The sequence below is a fragment of the Podarcis erhardii genome, assembly GCF_964252035.2.
Source record: "Podarcis erhardii genome assembly, chromosome: 4".
Classification (NCBI taxonomy): domain Eukaryota; kingdom Metazoa; phylum Chordata; class Lepidosauria; order Squamata; family Lacertidae; genus Podarcis; species Podarcis erhardii.
Window position 1 is genome coordinate 58,319,372 of NC_138508.1, and position 15,298 is coordinate 58,334,669.

The 15,298-nt window shown below is 41.7% G+C and overlaps 1 protein-coding gene across 1 annotated transcript in view; it reads left to right on the forward strand.

Moving 5' to 3' along the window:
- PDXK (pyridoxal kinase) overlaps positions 1 to 15,298 on the forward strand; it is a 52,781-nt gene that overhangs the window by 5,843 nt on the left and 31,640 nt on the right. Inside the window, exon 2 of the mRNA XM_081858627.1 lies at positions 15,184 to 15,238. Coding sequence (XP_081714753.1) covers positions 15,184 to 15,238 — 55 coding nt within the window. The remainder of the gene's footprint in view (positions 1 to 15,183; positions 15,239 to 15,298) is intronic.

Sequence of the window (15,298 nt, forward strand, 5' to 3'; positions counted from 1 at the left end):
GTCCAGCCATCTCGTCCTCTGTCGTCCCCTTCTCCTTGTGCCCTCCATCTTTCCCAACATCAGGGTCTTTTCCAGGAAATCTTCTCTTCTCATGAGGTGGCCAAAGTATTGGAGCCTCAGCTTCAGGATCTGTCCTTCCAGTGAGCACTCAGGGCTAATTTCCTTAAGAATTGATACGTTTGATCTTCTTGCAGTCCATGGGACTCTCAAGAGTCTCCTCCAGCACCACAATTCAAAAGCATCAATTCTTCAGCGATCAGCCTTCTTGATGGTCCAGCTCTCACTTCCATACATCACTACTGGGAAAACCATGGCCTTAACTATACGGACCTTTGTTGGCAAGAAAAATTTACCTCAGCATAAAAGGTAAAGGGACCCCTGACCGTTAAGTCCAGTCACGGACAACTATTGGGTTGCGTGCTCATCTCGCTCTAGGCCGAGGGAGCCAGCATTTGGCTGCAGACAGCTTCCGGGTCATGTGGTCAGCATGACTAAGCCGCTTCTGGCGAACCATAGCAGCACACAGAAACGCCGTTTACGTTTCCGCCAGAGCGGAAAGCCGGACCTATTTATCTACTTGCACTTTGATGTGCTTTCGAACTCCTAGGTTGGCAGGAGCAGGGACCGAGCAATGGGGGGGTTACCCCATTGCGGAGATTCAAACCGCCAACCTTCTGATTGGCAAGCCCTAGGCTCTGTGGTTTAGACCACAGCACCACCCGCGTCCCAACCTCAGCATAGCTCTCTAGTATTTTTGCAGTTCCCCACTATACTGGAGCAACACATGTATATGGAACAGTATTTTCACATCAGGATGTAGTGCAGACCCCTTTATTCCCCTTTGATTCCCTTCTTAGGGGAGAGGCTGTAACCCAGTGAAAGAGCATACACATTGCATGCAGAAGGTCCTAGGTCAAACCTCTGACATAATCCAGTTTTAAAAAGGAGTGTCAGAATGGACAGTACTGGGATAGATGAACTAAGGTCTGATCTTGTATAAGACAGCTTTTAACTGGGCATAAGATAATGTATTGTATAGTAGCATAATGCTACCTCATTTTTGTTTTACTTTAAGTTTGTTAAAAACTTATAAAGTGACTCTGAATGTACCTTGGGGAAAGAGTTACTAGAATTAATGGATGGGCATTTTTATAGGGCACATTACAGAGTGTTTCACATGCAGTGTCTAGTTAATCCTTACAACAGATATGTTATCTGTTAAAACAGATATTTTAACAATGTTAAAAGCATTGTTATCCATAACTTGAAGATAGGGATATGAAACAGACATAGGTTATTTTGACTACCTAGCAAGTTTGCGTGTTGATAAAGGCTTTGCTGATAAGAGAGAAAGATAAATATGTTTTCTGATAGAGGAAGTTCTATAATATTTTGCTTTCAGCCTTGAATATCTGTGATGCTCAGGCATCTTGCCAGCCCCTGCCATCTGGACCAATTATGAATGGAATGGAGGCAGAACCAGTGATACCTAAATAGTCTGCATATTTCATTATGAACACGTCTCATTTGCCACTTAACAGAGTTTTGAGGACCATTCTCTTTACTGATCAGAGACCACATGGCTTTAAAATCTGCTCTGGGTAAGTGTCTCCATATTAGGAAAGAGAGAAGATTTTTTCCCCCTTTCCACCAGAGGATAATCATCATGCAAGTCAGTGCTGGAGCAGACGTCAGAGCATGCCAGTATATGCTCTGATGCAATGTAGAAGCTGTGAAGCTAATCTGTCCTCTCTAGTGGCAGCTGTTTCTGATGGTAGAGGTTAGTGGTCTTTCTGAGCAGTGGAACCTCTGTAGGCTAAATTGCCCTGAATCACAAATGAAAGATGTTTCAGCATTCTGAGTCATGCTGACGTTTCACTCCTATTTATAGAAGGCATGAAAGCTGTTTTAAAAATCAAAATGAACAGTAGTAAAGAGGTAAAAAAAAAATGAGTGAAACCAGCAGTGGTGATGAGGGACAGCTGCCACTGCTGATGCCACAAGACTCTTTGCCCATGTTTGCAAGCAAACATATAAAACCACTGATGTGTGCAAACTATGAGGTTATTTATCAAATTACCAGCATGTTTATCTTCTTTATTGCACTGTGGCAAACAAACAAATGTGTCCATTTGTAGCAAGACCAACTTTTATTTTAAGCTAAAATATAGTTGTGCTTGCTTTTTACATGAGGATACCTGGCTCGGCAGTTGTCAGGGGTTGTTTTCCAGCCGGCACTCGCTGGAACTCAGTTCCGGCACCTCTCAGGTGGGCACCATTGCCATTCTAAGAGAACGAGGGAGGTGTTCATGGTGTGTTATAGCATCTCTTTTTCTAAAAAAAAATAGCACTGGCAGTTGTATATGGGAATCTTTGGACCTCAGGACTTCACAAGCTGAACCATGAATCAGCAAGTGTTGTGTGACTGCAGAGAAGGGTAGTGAGAGTTTATTTAGGCTGTATTAACAGAACCAAATTTTCCAAGTCATGAGGTGCAGTAGTTCCACTTTATTCCACATTAGCTGGATCTTTTGGATTTTTTTTTTTTTTTAATGATATTTATTAAAGTTTTGAATAAACACATATAAACACAAAAAACAATAAAAACATAAACGAACAAACAAACAAATCAAAAACAGGTATAAGTTCAAACCATATTTTCTAAACCTAATTTCACCGACCTCCTCACAATCTTTTGGATTATTATGCCCAGTGGTGGGTGCAGCACTTAAGAAAGCTACAGACAAATTAGAACAGATTCAAAGAAAGACAGTGAAGGTGGTCAAGGGTATGCAAAACAATTCTTACGAAGATAGCTTAAAGAAGAAGAAGAAGAAGAAGAAGAAGAAGAAGAAGAAGGGGAGGAGGAGGAGGAGGAGTTTGGATTTGATATCCCACTTTATCACTACCCGAAGGAGTCTCAAAGCAGCTAACATTCTTCTTTCCTTCCTCCCCCACAACACACACTCTGTGAGGTGAGTGAGGCCGAGAGACTTCAGAGAAGTGTGACTAGCCCAAGGTCACCCAGCAACTGCATGTGGAGGAGCGGAGACGTGAACCCAGTTCACCAGATTACGAGTCTACCGCTCTTAACCACTACACCACACTGGGTACTGGGAACTGGGTATATTTTATCCTGGAGAAAAGACAGAGGTAGAGTCATGTTAGCATTCTCAAAGTGCTGAAAGACTGTCTCATAGAAGAGAGCAAAGACTTGTTCTCTGCTGCTCTGGAGGCAAGAGTAGATCTAATGAATTTAATGGTGGATTTGGGCTGAACATTAGGAGAAGCTTCTTAATGGTAATAACAGTTGGACTTTTAGGGCTCTCACTTCCTGGGAGCAGAGGCATCAGGGATGCTCTAACTCTATTTCCGCATTGAGTAGAATGGTGTTGGACTAATTTGCCTGCAAGACCACCTCCAGCTCTGAGTCTATGACTCTCCTGGGAACTACAGATTTCATTTATTATGCAGTGGACAGTGTGCATAGTTGGGATTAAATGGGTGTTGAAATCACCATTCAGCCATGAAACTCTTTGGCTGAACTGTTGCCTCAGCCAATTCTGTTTCACAGAGTTGATAAAAGGATAAATAAAGGTTAGAAAATGAAAAGCACTTGGGACTCTTCCAGCCATCCTCTTTACTTGCATTCAGGATGATTTGTGCTCATGATGGTATTGGGCTGGTTATTCATGACCCACTTTAAATAACGTTTGTGCCTGTAAAACCTTTGAAACAGACATACTGCTTTGTTTTCAGTTGGCACATGTCATAGAATGGTAGAGTTAGAAGGGATTTCTTGCTGAAATCCTCTAACTCCGTGCCACAATGTTATAGAGGGTTGTTGCACTATTAGATCAGTGGTGCCCCTCCAGATAGCAATAATGCAGAAGCATCATAGAACAACTAATAAACTGGAATGATGTGTGGATAGTTTAGTATAAATCCACTACTAATGGATTATTATTGAGTCACTGACAGGTTGCAGAATACACCCACAAAACACACACTCCAGTTTGGAGGGGCCCTTTGTAGAAACTAGATCTGTGCAGGTGGACCATAAAGAAGGCTGATTGCCAAAGAATTGATGCTTTGGGATTATGGTGCTGGAGGAGACTCTTGAGAGTCCCATTTCCCAAGGAAATCAGCCCTGAGTGCTCACTGGAAGGACAGATCCTGAAGCTGAGACTCCAATACTTTGGCCACCTCATGAGAAGAGAAGACTCCCTGGAAAAGACCCTGATGTTGGGAAAGATGGAGGGCACGAGGAGAAGGGGACGACAGAGGACGAGATGGTTGGATAGTGTTCTCAAAGCTACCAGCATGAGTTTGACCAAACTGCGGGAGGCAGTGGAAGACAGGGGTGCCTGGCGTGCTCTGGTCCATGGAGTCACGAAGAGTCAGACACGACTAAACAACAACAACAACAGATCTGTGCACTGGATTTGGTTGAGACCTAATTGGACCTATTCAGAGGTCTCATTTGAGTTGGGTTGTAACAGCTCTTGATTGCTACAGGTTAGGTTGAGTGGCCTAGAGCCACCTGGGACTTTTGTCCAGCAGGAATGTCCAGCAGCAAGTAGACATGAGCAAACATGAGCAAGAAAAAGGGGAAACCACAAAAAGGAGGGGACCTACCAGGTGGCTGCCTCTTCACAAGAGAAGGTTGGGGGGGTGCACTGCCAAATTGCCTCAGGGATGAATATGAGTTGGGTGGCTGCTGTGGCAGCACAGGCCAAAGTGGAGTGATCCAGGGGCCACAAATGAGGGCCACGGGGCAGATAGGGTGTCCGTACAGAGCAGTAGAAGAAACAGCAAAGCCAAACTGACATAACAAACAAAGTTCTCTATCTCTACATCAGGGGTTCAAAGCTGCCCTTTGTTGTTAGGGTACCAGAGTTAATTTCAGCTGGTTGCTTTCTCACTTAAGTGCAAATAAATAGTGAGTTGCACTCGACAAAGTAGTAATCAAATTCTTAAAAATCCAAGTGAAAACTTTGCTTGGAGTGTGACACATTTGTTTTCTCTCAGTTAGAAGCCTGTAGTAACACATTTCTAATTTCAGTTGGAAGAACATCTGCTGTTTTCATAACAGCATCCTTGATCCAAATGAAGGGCTAGGAACATACCCTCAGAAATCAGAAGTGCATGCTGGCTTTGCTCCTTAAACTTTAGCCTCAGGTTTTGCACCTGTCAGCACAGCACAACCATGCTGTGGTCTGCAGTACAGAATACTGTCTTTCTAGGGTTGTGGCCCTTTTTAGGGTTGTGCCCAACTTCCAAATACACATTTCAGGATGTTTTCTGACTATGTGAATGAGATTATCTTTAATGTATATGTTGTTAGAAGAAAAAACTGCTCCCTTTCCCTTATGGGTTATTCCAGAGCCCGTACAGAGTCGTTAATTGGGTTCCCTATGGGTAGGAGAAAAATAACATGAGGCCTACCAGAGTACCATATTTTTCCATGTATTTGGGGGGACACTCCAAATTAAGAAAACACCCCTCAGCACTACCCGTGTATAAGATGAGCCCCAATTTTAAACCTATTTTTTGGTTTAAAAACCTAGTCTTATACACGGAAAAGTACAGTATATTGAGAAGCAAAGTGGCTAGTAAGCCTGATCTTTATTAAAGGAAAGGGAAAATAAACTGTTGCAACAGGATCTCCACTCACCACACGGAGGAGGGAGGGAGGAGAACCCAGAGGCCTTATAAAGACTCCTAAAATTGCCCATCCTGTAGCCCCCACAAAACATCATACATACATCACAGAAAGAGGCGGTCTACAGAGAAATCCTGTCTGCCAGGATACTTGATAATAGTCCCTGATTGCATTACCTGGGCAGTCTGGCCATTCTTTTGTGATGGTTAATACTTTAGTTCTTGAATCCAGGTCACAGGCTCACCCTAGTCATACACAAATATGCCCTTAAGACAGGATTTGCAAGCAAAAAGACAATGGGAAGGCTGTCCCCATTTGCCTCCCTTACTGCAGAGGAATATTTGAGGTCCTTGGCAGAGTCAAAAGGGCTTCAGGATTGCTCTCCCATACTATTTCAGACACATGGTTTATATATTTAGATATGTGTGCATTTATGAATATTTATTCTATCTTTGAGACCTTACAATTCTTATAACATGTATATGTATTTTTTCCACACAAAAAATCAACAGAATTTGGATTATCAACCTTCCCCCCCCCCCCCGCCGCCCCGAAGAGTCACTGAGAAGGGAGGGATGGAAAGTGCTGCACCAGGCTCCATTTCCATGCCCTGAAGCACAGTGGCAGCAGGTCCTCCTTCACACCTCTGTGGCTTAGCAGCAAGATGAGTCAGTTGGCTCTCATCAGAGGGCTTCCTGATCCCTTTCTCATTGCATGAATTTTGAAGCTGCACGGTTTGGTCTAGGTTCAAATATTTGTTCCTGAAGGTACAAAGGTAAGTCTCTTTGACGTTCTTTGAAAAGGGGGTGCAGGAATTATGCATATTTTCCCTAAGAGTTTCATTAACGTTTGCTAGAATATTGCAGTTAACAGTGCAGCTAAATGATGGACGTCTTGAGCTCCAATGCTAGGGAGCATAAGACTGAGAACTTGGGCCCTTTGTTCTTTGAACAGCAGACACACAGGCTAAGCACAGTTTGTAAAGGTCTCTTCGTTTCAAAAGCAATTTGCCATGAATTTTGTGGGGGTGGGGGAACACACTGTTAAAGAAGAGCAAGTCTGAACCCTTCCTTGGGCTCATGGAACTAACTGTACAGTTTGTTGGATACTGGTCATTGACTTTATTGGTCCACATTAATACAACTACAGATCACTGCAGATGGTGACAGCAGCCACGAAATTAAAAGACGCCTGCTTCTTGGGAGAAAAGCAATGACAAACCTAGACAACATCTTAAAAAGTAAAGACATCACCTTGTCAACAAAGGTCCGTATAGTTAAAGCTATGGTTTTCCCAGTAGTGATGTATGAAAGTGAAAGCTGGACCATAAAGAAGGCTGATCGCCGAAGAATTGATGCTTTTGAATTCTGGTGCTGGAGGAGACTCTTGAGAGTCCCATGGACTGCAAGAAGATCAAATCTATCCATTCTTAAGGAAATCAGCCCTGAGTGCTCACTGGAAGGACAGATCGTGAAGCTGAGGCTCCAGTACTTTGGCCACCTCATGAGAAGAGAATACTCCCTGGAAAAGACTCTGATGTTGGGAAAGATTGAGAGCACAAGGAGAAAGGGACGACAGAGGATGAGATAGTTGGACAGTGTTCTCGAAGCTACCAGCATAAGTTTGACCAAACTGCGGGAGGCGGTGGAAGACAGAAGTGCCTGCCGTGCTCTGGTCCATGGGGTCACGAAGAGTCGGACACGACTAAACAACAACAATACAACTACAAGACTTTGTTTTATGTTTTCATGACAAGCCATAGATTTAGACACAATAGTCATCATTTGCTGCTGGTTTTATAAATTCTCAAAACTACATAAAGTAAAACGGTTGAGAGTTAAATGTAGACTCCTACTTTGGACAATCATGACCTCTTCAGGGTCATAATAGAATACATGAATCAGCATTGTTTCCACTCTTACACCCTGAAATAGCTAACTCAATGCCTCTTGCCAGCGTGATGCATTATTGTTGCTTTGTTCCTTATCTTTAAGTCAATTGCCTACCCACTGTATTGCATTATTGCCCCGGGAATATATCTCCAAAATCTTAATGAGATTTTGGTACCTCACTGTATTCATTTCTTTCAAATACAGCTAAACTATGTCGTCCCATTATATAAGCTTGATGTGCTGTGCTAAATAATAAGAGAACAAGAGATACAAATTGAGTAGGACCAATTTATGATTGGTTGACCTATGCTGGCCATTATGTTCTACTCTGAGATTACGCTGCATTTTTAAAGCAGCTTTATCTGAGGGGAACTCAGTTTTACAAAACGTAACAGCAGTCATGTTGACCTATAGGAAAAATTCATAATATTGGGGTAGTAGCAAGCTTGCTTTTTTTTTTTTTTTTTAAGAATTCAAAAGAGGAGAATAGTAGAGATTCTGAAAGCTTGCACACTATTTTGTGATATTTTGAATGACCTAAGATAAATAAAGGTATTTTTCTAACATAGCTTTTGAGTATTGTAAGTATATTTCTTTTTAGCAATATTTCTTAAATAGTAATTCCCCCCCCCCTTAGGGTAGAATTTCCCAGGATGAGTCATGCCCCCCACAAATATATATGTGCTAATTAGAGACCCTCACAAACTCAATCCCAACTTTTCCCAGAACATGGCATAAGTTTTAATCTACTGCAGGGCCAGCCCAATGTTCATAGAACCCTTGATTCAGTGGTCTAAAGTGGCCACCTCAATCTATCTTCATCGTTGACAAGCAGATACATAAAGTGTTTTACATTTACACTGCAGCATTTAAATACAGCTTGTGCATCTTCTCTGAATGAGTTTCTCTGATGTCACAGCACAAGTATTTGCTAGCCAGATTCTGCCCTCCATTGATTGCACAACCTCCTTGAATTTGATCCAGGTGTCTTTCTTCTTGTGTTCAATTTATAGTTTCTTTCTTGTTTAGAGTGGAGGATCTTCGTAAAACTGCTGTGAAAATCACAATACTTTCTTTTTCACTTTTCCTCAATTTCTGTTGGACGTAACACTACTTGACTTGTACCACAATCAATTTGTACTGAAGATTATTGTAGATTTAAAGGAAGAAAAAAATGGCATGTGAGTGTTTGTTTTGAATGCAGCAGTGATTAGACTAGTTACAACAATGACAAAAATAACAATTATTTCAGTGACTTCTTTTGGTTAAAATAAAGTCAGCATAGAGAATGAATTAATGGTGTTTTCTTTTTGTTTTGGATTTGAATTCAAAGCGATACGTTTTATCCTTTAGAAAGCACCATGCAAGTTTGATCTAGCCAGGTACAGTGGTGCCCCGCAAGACGAATGCCTCGCAAGACGGAAAACCCACTAGACGAAAGGGTTTTCCGTTTTGGAGGTGCTTCGCAAAATGAATTTCCTATGGGCTTGCTTCGCAAGACAAAAATGTCTTGCGAGTTCCTGTGGGTTTTTTTTCCTCCCCCCCCTTTTTCTAAGCCGCTAAGCCGCTTATCTGCTTATCCGCTAAGCCGCTCAAAGCCGCTAATAGCGCTAATCCGCTAAGCCGTCAATGGACTTGCTTCGCAAGACAAAAAAACCGCTAGACGAAGAGACTCGCGGAACGGATTAATTTCGTCTTGCGAGGCACCACTGTATGTTCTAGGTCAGGCATAGGCAAACTCAGCCCTCCAGATGTTTTGGGACTACAACTCCCATCATCCCTAGCTAACAGGGCCAGTGGTCAGGGATGATGGGAATTGTAGTCTCAAAACATTTGGAGGGCCGAGTTTGCCTATGCCTGTTCTAGGTTCTTCCCCACCTTCTAATTCAAGATTCTTCCATTATTTCTTGCCAGCCATGGGCCTTTAGTGAAAGAAGGTACCGTATTTTTCGTCCCATAGGACGCACCTAATTTTTTTTTGGGGGGGGGGGAATAAAGGAAATTTTTTTTCCTTTATTTCCCCCCCAAAACCAGGTCATGGAACAGCGGGATGGCGGCGCTGTGCCTCCCCGCTGTCCCCCGAGCTTGTGGGGCTGGCCGATGTCTGCTCGACACGCGGGGCGCTCTGCTTCAGGGTATCCTGCGCGCCAGGCGGCAGGCTGTTATCCGCAGCGTGGGGAGCCCCGTGGGAACTCCCACGGGCTCCCCAGGCTTGCTGATAGCTTCCTGAAGCCTGGAGAGCGAGAGGGGTCGGTGCGCGCCGAACCCTCTCGCTCTCCAAGCTTCAGCGAAAGCCTGTATTCGCCCCCTAGGACGCGCACAGATTTCCCCTTCATTTTTGGAGGGGAAAAAGTGCGTCCTATAGGGCGAAAAATACGATATTTATGGATGGCAAACCCCTCTTGCTACCTTTGGCAGACAGAAGGGAAAAGCTGTTCATATGTGTGTTTTGCTGTCTTAATGGTGGCACCTGTTCAGAGTGTCCTGACTGGGATTTAATGTTGCTGTTCACATTTTTAAAAAGTTGCTAGCTCTGCTTCAGTGCTGAGAAATAAAGAGTTCTGATTTTCATACTTCTAAAAATGAATTAATTTACCGATGAGTAAGTACATTTTCCATCCCCCTCAAGGTGGCAACCAAAGCTGGGGGGTGGGGAGTATACAGAAGAAAAAGTTCTGGCTGAAGATATGAGACTCTGTAATCTCAGAATGCATTGTTAATCCTACTTGACAACTGCTTAATCTGAAGAAGAAAAAAGTTCACATATTGAGATGCGCAACTTAATAAGAAAGAAAGAAATCTCCTGTATCTAAAACCATTGTTGCTTTTAAAGCACAATAACTTTCAAATGGTTTGAGTGATTTACTATAAAATTTTAGGCTTCTAAAGAAAAACCTTGCCTGCAGGACAACACTTGGAACGCCAGTGATTTATGTAAAACTGCCTTGCACAAAGCTGTCTAATTCTATTTTGTAGTTTCTGTCTGGAAATTAACAACTAAGCTGGTATCCTGATAAACTGAAGACAGGCGTATTTGTTCAGATGCACTTTCTTAAATACTGTTCCTAATTTGGTGACGTGTATTGGAACACTTTGAGAACTTTGGAATGTCCCAGTAAAGGAGCTATGCTGTGTCACAACCCTGCAATGCAGTTGACATGCAATGAAGTGCCACTCTGCCTTGCAGCTTGCCACTTCCATCAGGGGACCGAGGAACTGAGATTAAAGCATGCTGTGGATTAAAACAAACTGTGGTATTACTTTGATTTGGCAAACAGTTTTTGATGTGGCTCTATTTTGTTTTTGTTTTTTTTGTGCCATAACTTTTCAGCTGATTCTACAGAATAGGAAGTAGTAAGTGCAGTCTATCAACCTGGGATTTCAGAAGCAGTATCCTCAAAAGTTAATAATAAAAAAAAGATTTCGGATGTTGCTAGTGCAGCCCCAAAAGATCAATGCATGGATAACATACCCATCCTTCCATCTTATCTGAAGAAGTCTCCATGCACACGAAAGCTCATACCAAGAACAAACTTAGTTGGTCTCTAAGATGCTACTGGAAGGAAGTTTTTTATTTTGTTCCATCCTTCCAAAGTTTAAGATATTCCTCTTTAATTTTGTTTGGTGAAGAGATGGAAAATTGGGAGCTTGTTTCAGGCATAGAAGTGACTAGTTGCATCTAATGATGCTATTAAAGGTGGTGGTAGTTGGCTTGTAGTGTGCATTGTTGCTTGCAATATTTGAATGCGTTGCAGACATTGCTCATCTTGGCCCTGTGTGGTCTGCAGTCATCAGACTAGGTACTCAGATTAGCACATGTTTACTCCTTGCTGACATGGATGAACGTTTAAAAACGGGCAAGTAATTTTCTGAACAATTCTGTCAAAGGTATGTGATCTAGTCATGTGAGTCCTGTTGGGAAAACTAAAACCTCCAGCTATCTGAAACAGACCACAATGAACCTAGGCTTGGTAGTATGATAGTATTATCCAGTTATTACACAGAGTGGATGTCAGAATAGGTGGCTTGTAACAATAATTTTGAAATGAAAAAAATAATTCCTTTTGCTCAGGGCTCCCCATCAAACACAGATCTGATTACCTTCCCAGTCTTCAAATCAGCCATTCTCTTCTCCCTTCCATACAAGTTGTACTACGGAAAAGCTGTTGCTTAGTAAAATGTTACATGTTTTGCAAGCAAAAGATCCCAGATTCAGTCCCTGACATGGCTGGGAGAAACTCCCGTTTGAAACCTTGGAATGCTACTCACAGTCATTGTAAACAATACTGAGCTAGATGGTCTAATGTTTTGACTCTGTATAAGGTAGATCACTGAGTTCATATGTTCAGTTATTGGAATTGGGAATATGAAGGGGGACTAGGCCGAAATGTTTTATTTATTTATTAAATTTCTATACCACCCTTCATCAAAGATTGCAGGGCACTGATGGCGGCAACTCTTCTCTGCCAGTGACCAATGCAGCAGGGCACATGGCAGCAAAGCAGGGAGTGTAGGCAGTGGCAGCAGCAGCAGGTATGGTGGTAGTGGTGGCAGCAGGGTGGCACTTCCGGTTTGGCCTCAGGCGGCGAAATGAGATGCATTACCCCTGTACTCATGAGGTGGGTAGTGGAGATGGATCCTGGCTTGTATAGACTTGGGCTTGTGTACAGGCTTTCTCTATAGTTACAAACCTTTTGGATTGCATTCAGACACTGATATACGAGGCAATTTAAACCTGCTGTTGTACAACCAGTAAACGCTGTGGCTTACTTGTTTGGCTATCTGTATCTATTAGAAATCGCAGTAATGCATTCTTCTTGTTTCTAATGACTATTTAATCAAAGCAATAATTCACTGCAAAGTAGAGTGGTGTTTTTCCCCCCTTTGGTGGTGGCCAGCTTGTCTTTAAGATGGAATTAGAATTTTAAGGAGCTACTATGGAAATGTTTTATCTTTTAGAGTTTTTTATTATTTTGGCTCTGCAATTATTTCCTCAGCACTTTCACTTTCTTTGTCTCCACTGTTCTTAAGTTGAAGAGATAGAGAGACAGACAGACACATATTGGTTGAATTCCAAATAGAATTATATAAAACACACACATCTTCCTATACTGTATGGAGCACATAGACTTCAAAAGTGCATAAAGTTTTGAGTGCATGTGTATGTGACGGGTGAAATATTCAGTGCCTGGCTAAAGGGCATTCATCACATCGCAACGGTCTATGAGGCAATCAGTGGTGATTTTGAGGTGGCCTTCACTGCATTTATCAGGCAATAACTATAGCTACTGCTTGCTTTAGTGAACCATGACAAATGGTTACCAGCTTGAATTCTTTCTTCTTCAATTAAACTGTGTGAAATGACCATATGGATCCAGTTTCATAAGTGCTTGCTTATTCCACTCAGGCTTTTAGCTGACTTACATTATTCTAATTGCTCACAATGTGATTTCACTAGTAAAGGAGCTATACGAACATTGGTCACACAAGGAGCTTAAAAAATGTTAACATCAGTAACGTTTAATATTGCATTTTTAAAAACAATCAATTAGGAAAGCTGTACTAACTTCGGCCCTGATCTAGGAAAAGTCCACATATGTCACAATTAATGTTAAGTGTGATTGATTTTATCCTAGATCACAGGTGCCAGCATGCTTCACTCCAGATACTTTTGGGCTATAGCTCCCCTTGTGTTTATTTGTTTATTAAAACAAATAAACTTTAAAACTAGCCAAAATAAAATAAGATACAATAAAACACAGAGCTCAAAAACAGCCTTTCTCCAAGTGCTATTTTGTCTCAACCTACCAGTATTTTTTATTAAGTGTTGGACTTTAATAAATATTATCTACCTACCTATCGATTTAAAGTTTGTATGGGAATAGGTGGTCCTTCAGATATCCAGGTCCCAAGCTATAACGGTCTCTTAGAGGTTATCAAATCAGCACTTTCATATTGGTCGCAAACAAATAGGAAGCCAGTGGAGTTATTTTAACACTGGTAAGATGTTCCCTGTGGCTAGTACCAATTAGCTGCCTTGTTCTATACCAGTGCAGTCTTCAGACGTCAAATGCATTGCAATAGTCTTATTTTGAAGACTGTTGTGGCCAGTACACAAACAAATCTCTTCCAGCTCTATGGTTCTGTGTTTTACTGCAGTAATAACAGTTCACATTAGTTTTCCTTTGCTGGGAAGTATCCAGGGGGCTGTATACGCTACCATAGATGATGTCAGGATATGTGTGCATGGATATCTTGGGCACATAACTGTCAACTTTAAGATTTGAAAATAAGGGATCAGCAGCCTCAAAAATAAGGGATCAGCAGCCTCACCTGTCCCGGCGACAGTCTATGGGATATCTAACAATCCGGGATAGCAGCAGGAAGCAGGGAAAATGGCGCTGGAGTAAGGGAATTTCCCACAAAAAAAGGGAAGGTTGACAGCTATGCTTGGGCAGCCACATTCACACAGCTGCCTTTGTGAGAGCAAATTATTGGAGTGGCATGAGGGCTCTTAATAAACTGTCGTCCCTATATTTTAAAGCTAATGCAGCTGTTGTTGCAAAGAGCCAAGAAGCCAGCTTTATCAGTGGTTGCTGCAGATTCATCCAATCTGTATACTTCCCTAGGCCACAGAAAAAAAGAACTTGCAATCTGCTGATATTTTGTGAGTGAATCTGAGTATGTCTTACTTTAGCATAGCATAGCCTAGTTATGTGGCTTAAATTTATGTGAAGGGGCTACCCTGTCATGTCAAGGAAGACACAATGTCCCCCAGTGTACTGCGTGACTAGCAAAGCTTCAATTAAACTGCCAGCAAATTGCTTGAAAATGGATCATACACGATTTCTGCACTATTACTATTGTCTCCCTGTGACTCACTCTGCTGTATATAGTAGCTATTATTTTGAAGACTATTTTATTCCAAACCAAGAGAGGTTTGAGAGCAAATATATTAAATGTCAGATGTTTCCATCATATTTGCAGCCTAAGACTTAAGCAGTGGATGGAAATGTAGCATGCCTTGAAATATCAGATAAATATATATTTACTGTTATCTCTATTGCTACTGCAAAGAGTAGTTTACCTCTTTGCTACAACACCATACACATATATATCTCATCCGCTCCTCTCTCCCAGGCTTGGCTGTTTTCGGGGAGGGATTTTTTGCATATTGCGTCATAATTCTGTGCAATATCAAATATAGTCACTGCAAAGGAATGCTGTTTATTAGATTTTTCACTCTTGCAAAATATTAATGTTTGCTGTAAACAACCTTCCCTCATCCTCCAAGAGTTTCCCCTTTAGGCCCTTGGGATCCTGAGAACTGCACATTCATATTTTCTACCATTTTCTCTTCCTGACCTTATTATTGCTGTAATATTGTCTTTACAGGTTTGCCCTGTTTACCTTCTATTTTATTCATCAGTATCTTTCAACTGTGTGTGTTGGCAGAAGAAGGGAGACTTCAGAAGCAGAAGCGTTTTATTGTTTATGGGTTTGCTTAATAACCCAGCTTTTAGTAATCAACATACTGTACTTAAATGCATAGTGGGCCACAGAAATATGGTGCTACCCTAGAATAAGGAGGAATTTTGTTTATAAGTATTATTTGGTTTTTTGCAGGTTTTGGGCTTTGAAATAGATACTGTGAACTCTGTCCAGTTTTCAAATCATACAGGTAAGTATATACATATATCTATTCTCTTGAGATGCTTTTAGTTTACGGAAAAGGGGATGG